General features: G+C 47.6%; 1 protein-coding gene across 4 annotated transcripts in view; it reads left to right on the plus strand.

Moving 5' to 3' along the window:
• Nucleotides 1-6834, plus strand: part of LOC103611266 (GON-4-like protein) — a 26666-nt gene that overhangs the window by 7910 nt on the left and 11922 nt on the right. For all 4 annotated transcript variants that reach the window (XR_001859866.1, XM_017727885.1, XM_017727886.1 and 1 more), the window contains exons 10-16: nt 737-838; nt 1483-1523; nt 1814-1917; nt 4320-4518; nt 5235-5321; nt 5793-5964; nt 6569-6713. Coding sequence is in view for 3 of the 4 variants with exons in the window: in XM_017727885.1 (XP_017583374.1) it covers nt 737-838; nt 1483-1523; nt 1814-1917; nt 4320-4518; nt 5235-5321; nt 5793-5964; nt 6569-6713 (850 nt within the window). In the remaining variant the exon portion in view is untranslated. The remainder of the gene's footprint in view (nt 1-736; nt 839-1482; nt 1524-1813; nt 1918-4319; nt 4519-5234; nt 5322-5792; nt 5965-6568; nt 6714-6834) is intronic.

The following is a 6834-nucleotide window of genomic DNA, read 5'->3' on the forward strand; positions in this document are numbered from 1 at the left end:
GTTCCTTCCCACCCAAACCAAGCCATGATTCTATGTTGAAAGCCTGAGGCTTTGTTTTTTATTTACACATGATATTCTTGGTCTGCAGCCATGAATTTGTTTAATCCTGTGCATGAGTCTTGCAGTCAGCTTTCCTCATCTTCCCCGTGGACCTTTGTGAGAGTTTTTAAACTTCAGGTGTCTCACTTGTAAATATTTACTCACCAACACACAGGAACTGGCAACCACAAAGGGATGTGGTGGATTTAACCCCTGGTGTTGGATCCTGGTGCTCACCATTGATCCACCTGAATCCCAGCATGTCGTGCTCCTTGTTTGGGGCACTCTTTTGGGTAGAAACAGCTCTTTTCTCTTTGAGAAGAAACAGGAACAAGCTCTGGGGCCCGGCTTCCTTTTTTCCTGTATGTAGTGGTTGCTTGCAGTTGTGCAAATTGAATATAAACCAGAAACTGAAATTAAACTACTTCACTCTTTCTAAATTTAGCTGAAACTCAGATCCCAGAGAATCAAGCCAGCTTTTTAAAATGGGAATGGCTGTAGGTCAGGGTCCTAACAGCTCAGTTTGAAAGGAAGGGTGGGTTTGATGTTGCTTCCATAAAAGAAATACAGTTGATTTCTAGCAGTAATTCCAAGCCCTCTTCGTGCCAGGTCAGGCAGTGAACAAAGAGCTTCTGCTCCTGGCAGCTGCTTGGTCCTGGGGCAGGGTAATAACAGTTCAAAACCTGCTTCTTCTTAGATGAAGCAGATGATGATGATGACCCTGAGTACAACTTCCTGGAAGATCTGGATGAACCAGACACAGAAGACTTCAGGAATGACCGTGCTGTGAGAATCACAAGTAAGTTCCCCAGGAATTCCCCCTCCTTCCTTGTTGGGAGTAGTAATTCATTGGGAAAAGTGTTTTGTTGCAAGGTTTTTTGCAGTGTAGGGTAATTAAATCAAGAGCTGCATGCTGGCTTGAGCAGCTTTTGGCTCTCTGGGAGTACGTGGAAGGGTCTGGGCAGAGCTGCTGTGCTCAAGTGCAGCACAGCCTGAAGAACAATATTTAGGTGATAAAACAACCTGAAATTAGGTGATGATACATCCTGAAAGCTTCAGGCAGTTCAGATTTGAATGCTTGCCTTGTGACTGAATGTAATCAAATTTTCTCTAAGTCCTTACAGTCTTCAACTTAGTTTTATAAACATATCACTTTCCATCTTTGCAACAAGGCACACTTGCTTCAGGTCTTACTACAGATTAACATAACTCTAATCATGAAAGTGAGTTTTTAGATGATATTTTTGAATCTAGACAATCTCAGCTCAAGTTTGTTTGGGCCCAGCATTAGAAAGGGAGTTATCAGGGGCCTTTTCTTTTTGGTCCTCTCTTTGCAGGAGGAGGGTTTCCCTTTGTGAGAGGAATTCCTGAAGTGAGCTGACAGCATTGCTGAGTGTTTCTTGGAAAAGGCATCTTCATAATTCTTTTTCATTTTACTTGCAGAAAAGGAAGTGAATGAGCTGATGGAGGAGCTGTTTGAGACAGTAAGTGATGAACTGAGTGTGGCACTGAACAGAGCTGTCAGATGTGATGTGGAATCTGGAGGGGCGGCTCTGGAAACGCTCAGGGCTGGGGGTGTGCCAAGGGCTCTGCCATAGCTGGGTCGTTTTTAGCCTTAGGAAGGAATGTCTGTAGGGGTTTCCTCAAGTGAAGGTCTGCAGGATTTTCCTGAAGTGAATGTGTGTGCTGAGAGGATCATAATGAACTTAATTAGCCAAAGGTAAATGTACTCCTTGAGCTTTCTCCTCCTGACTTGCTCCGTGTTTGCTGCCAGTTCCAGGACGAGATGGGCTTCTCCAACATGGAAGATGAAGGGCTGGAAGATGAAGATGCTGTTACAGAGTCTCGGCCAAATTTTAACACCCCACAGGCCCTCAGGTGGGAGAATTTGTTTATGGTCCTGATCTTGTCTGAGAAAAAGCCTCTGGTTACCTGTGGCAGCCACCAAAGAGAGAGATTGTCTCAGCAGCTCAGACCACTGTTCTGAAAGCCCCGAGTTATTTTTATTCGTGGGGTTGGACAATTAAATTGAGCCTTTTTCTTCTTCTGTTTGCCACCACTGATTTTACTGATTGTGATGCACCTGAAAATTAAAAACAGAGTGCCTGCACTAAGGCTGGTGCTTATCTCAGCTGAAAACAGCCAAGGCTTTTCAGAATGTGCCCCAACAAGGCAGGATCTGCTGTGGGGAATTCTGTTCCTGCTTCTTCAGCCTCTGTGCTGTGTAGAGAATCATGGAATGGCTTGGGTTGGAAGGGAACTTAGAGCTCATCTCATTCCACATCCCCTGCCATGGGCAGGGACACCTCCCACTGTCCCAGGCTGCTCCCCTGCTCCAGGCTCTGTCCAGCCTGGCCTTGGGCACTGCCAGGGATCCAGGGGCAGCCACAGCTGCTCTGGTTACCCTGTGCCAGGGCCTGCCCACCCTCCCAGGGAACAATTCCTTCCCAAAATTTAATCTAAATCTCTTCTAATTCAAAATCATTCCCATGGCCTCTCATGATCTATCCTTGTAGAGTTGTCACTGGCACTGCTCAGTGGAGCAGGAGGTGGCACAGATGGGGTGGTTGTTCCAAGCAGTGGGCAGGGACCCTGGATCTGCTGTGTGTGGGACCAAAGCTCTGCAGGACCTGTGCAAAGACTGTCCCAGCCTCAGTGCCAGCCACTCTTCGTGCCTGTGCTCTGCACTGTGCTGGTGGCTGCAGTGATCCAACGTCATTGCAGAAAAATAATAATTTTCTTTCCCTTTTTGTTGCTGGGGGTAGGGCAAAGTTCCCTCGCTGCCCTGACATTGTTGTGGTGGAGCTTGAGGAGCTGTTTAGTACAAGAGTGTCACCTTCACTTTTAATTAAATATCTTGGATGTGTGTTGGCCATTTCCAAGGAAAAAGAGTGCCTGGGATAGCTGAGGCCTAGGAATGAGATGTCTGTGAAGTTTGGGCACTGGCTTGGGATGGTTTTTGGTTTATACATAACAGCACCTTGAAGAGGAAAGGGACTAAAGCAGCTCCATCCCTGGGAGTGCCCAAGGCCAGGCTGGACAGGGCTTGGAGCAGCCTGGGACAGTGGGAGGTGTCCATGCCCATGGCAGGGGGTGGAATGATGGAATGAGATTATCTTTAAGGTCCCTCCAACCCAAACCACTCCATGATTCTGTGATTTCTCTCTAGGTAGTCATTCCACTGTACTTAACCAGCTGCAGGCTCTGGCTGAAGAGGAGCTGCAGGATGAGTGGGGTCTCCTTATTTGTGGGGCAGAGCAGCTCAAGATCAAGCTGTGTCTGTTTGGGAAAGGAGCTAAAATGAAGGCTGGAGTTTCTGGATGCTCTCTCTGGGCTGAGCAGTGCCAGAGGGGAGTGCAGCAGCTCTAAAACCAGCTACAAGCTAAAAGCCAGGCAGCTTTATGCTCTCCCTTATTTGTATGCATTTGGCTTTGATAATGGGTGGTTTTATTAATTTTTCTTTGGTGGGCACTTCTCCCAGTTGTTTCTTCCCTGGTTTTATCTGTGTACAGGATTATTAAAGGCAGAAATATCTATTTGCTGGATTTATTGTGGTTTTTATGATACCTTGCATGAGGAGCATCATGGAACAGCTCTGTAGCTGACCTCAGGCCTGTTGCAGAAGGGAAGCTGATAGCCAGCAGAAATCAGGATATTAACTGGTGTAGCTAAAATAAATGAAATAATGAATGAAGTAGGAACTGTTTTTGAAAGGATGGTGGCAGGTGCATCCTCCTTCCTGCTACAGCAGCAGCTCCTCCTGTAGGATCTCTGGTGGAGTTCTCAGCATGAGGCTGGGTAATAATTAATTAATTTTTTAAATAAAGTAACAGGATTTGAGGCAGTGTGGGGTCTTTCTGGAGACCTTCCAGGTGATCAAATACCGCTGATAATACCTTGGGTTCAGCCCTTGCTGATGGTAGAAATTAAATAGGATTGGATGATGCATTCTGGAGTGGTTTGGATCCTGAGTGCTGGGGAGCGGATCCAAGCACGTGAGTGGGGCACAGATGGTTGGGAATGGTGGAAAAGGCTTTTAGCTGTCTCTGGAATGAGCAGCTGAAGCTTTGTATCCCAAGGCTGCAGCAGTGCTGGGCTGCACTGAGAGACTTTCATGTGGAAATAACTCAGGGTTTCCAAGCTGGAGTTACTGCTGAGTAGTACAGGGATGGCCATCCCTGTACTGTGCAAACCAGGTACAGAGTAAAGTGTTCTAAATGAACATGAACCATTGTTAAATCACACATTTATTCCATTTGGCTCTGCCTGGGTTCAAACAGATTTGAGGAGCCTCTGGCCAATTTGCTGAACGAGCAGCACCGGACGGTGAAGGAGCAGCTGGAGCAGCTGAGAATGAAAAGGTCCTCCATCAAAGCACCCCAAGAGACTGAAAAATCAAAACCCCCAAATGAGAAGCCCCTCCAGAGCCTTGTTCTGGACAGTGCACAGAGGAAGAGGCTCCAGCAGCAGATGCAGCAGGTAAGCAATGTTATCCGTGGTGGGATCTAAGGAGTATTCTCTGTGCACAGTGAGGAGCAGGGGGAGCCAAGGGCACAGCAGGGCTTTGCTTCCTGAAAGGAATTAATTGGAAAAGCTCCATGTGAATTGGAGCTTTATTAGGTGATATTCACATGCCTGGTTTCACATGGAAAGGGAATTGGAGTTGAGTGAAGTAGAGCTCATTTCTTGGCATCTCTTCTCCTGTGAGATGTTGCCTTGGCTGGCTGTGTTCTGTCAAAATCCTGTTTTCACCAACTTCTTTATTACTGTCTAAGAATATTATTCTTGGTATAGTTTGGATTCTTTTTTTTTTCCTCCTGCCACCACACAAAACTGTGTAGAGATTCAGAAATGGGCAGTTCTGTGAGCTGAAGTCACTGTTGCTAAAGAAATTGTTATGTATTTATTCAGGAAGAAACCCTTTCTGTGTTGGTTGTTATGAGACTTTGGCACAAAAGCTGGGAAGCTGCCCGAGGACTTCAACAGATGATGTGTTAAAAATCTGTGTAATAAACTTCCTGCCAGTGGATATTAAAGCTGCCCCTCAGTTTTCTATTGCTCACAAGATTTTTTGCAGTCAGAGATTTTTTGGGGTGCTCAGGAGATATTTCTTGTGCCTTTAGACTTGTGCTTTCCAGTTTCTTGGATTTCTGATCAACTGAAAAAAACCAATTTATCTGATTTTATTCCTCAAGCATGTTCAGCTCCTGACTCAAATCCATCTCCTGGCAAGTTTCAACCCTGCTCTAAGTTCAGAGGCCAGCACCACCCGGATGTTTTTGGTAAGGAATGCCTGGAATCAGAGCTCCATGAATTCAAGTGATTGCTGGTCCCTGGGCATAATTAAAGAGATTAAATTATTTCATCGATCCCATTAAACTGAGAACTAAGGTTCTGGAAAAGGCGGGAATTAAAAACAAAATAAAAATTGTGGAATCCCAGAATGGTTTGGGTGGGCAGGGACCTTAAAAATCACTCAGCACCGCCCCCTGCCATGGCAGGGACACCTTCCCCTGTCCCAGGTCCCTCCAAGCCCCTCCAACTTGGCCTTGAACACTTCCAGGGATGGGGAATCCACAATTCTCTGGGCACCCTGTGCCAGGGCCTCCCCACCCTCACAGTAAATCCTCTATCCCTGCATTTACGATGCTCAAAGTTAAGAATTCCAGGCTGTTTCTTGCATTACACGTGTTTGTTCTCCACCTTGCACTTGAAGGCCTCTCCCTGACGTGTTTCTGTGCCTGGCTTTGCAGAGCGAGCTCGGGAGCTTTGCCCGCAGCTCCACCCTGCTCCGGGTGCCCCTCAACCCCAAGTTCCAGACCATGTTCCAGCCCTGTAACTTGCAGGGGGCCCTGAGGCTCATCGAGGACTTCCATGCCCAGGTCCCAGTGGACTGGAGCCCTCGGAAAGCTGTGAAGAAGAATGGTAAGTGAGGGGACAGGGTGGGGAAAGCACTGGCAGGGAGAGTTATTCCACGTGTTATGGGAAATTCCCAGTTTGACCCTCCTGGAGCAGCTCTGGGGTCCCCCCAGACTGTCACAGTGCCCCTTCACAGTGACCCAACAGGGCCCTGCTGGACCCTCCCACACTCCCAGCTGGTCCCAGTCAGACCAGTTCCCTCCCAGCCCAGCCCCAGGCTCTGGGTCCTTCCAGCCCTTGGATGGTGGAGCAGCCACACAGAACAGCTACAGCCGCACTGCCCCCGGGGAGGGACCCCGAGCAAAGTCCCCTCCTGGGCTGGTGTCCCCTCCCAGGCTGTGCCCGATGCTCCTGGGGGGGCTCAGAGGGGTCACTTGGCCTTGGTCTTTTTCTTGCTACAGAACAAAAGAAAAGATGGGAGGGGAAAAGAATTTTACCTTTTGCTGATGTAAATTTAGGGGAAAAAACAAGGAAATCTGCAAATTCCAGAAACGGGAAGAAAGTCTTTTTGCAGTGAGAGGAGTAAAAGGAACAGCCTTTTCAAGAGGGGAGTTGTGAAAAGCATTCATCCACTTACACAGCTGCCCTTACCTGTTCATTCTTTTCACAGCAGGTGAATTCTCATGTTTGCCAAAGCAAGCGGCCTGGATTTTGGCAACGAGGAAAGTCTTTATGTACCCAGAGCTGCTGCCAGTTTGTTCCTTGAGAGCAAACCCTCCCCGGGACAAGATCATCTTCACCAAGGCAGAGGACAAGTAGGTGCTTCAATTATTGTGCAAAATGTGTGGAAATGGCCTTTGTTGAGGAGAATTTCTGGGGTGCAGTCCTTGGGGAGAGCTGTGCCACATCCCAGCAGCTCCCTGAGAGGTTTCTTAT

Source organism: Corvus brachyrhynchos, unplaced genomic scaffold (assembly GCF_000691975.1).
Source record: "Corvus brachyrhynchos isolate BGI_N302 unplaced genomic scaffold, ASM69197v1 scaffold122, whole genome shotgun sequence".
NCBI lineage: Eukaryota > Metazoa > Chordata > Aves > Passeriformes > Corvidae > Corvus > Corvus brachyrhynchos.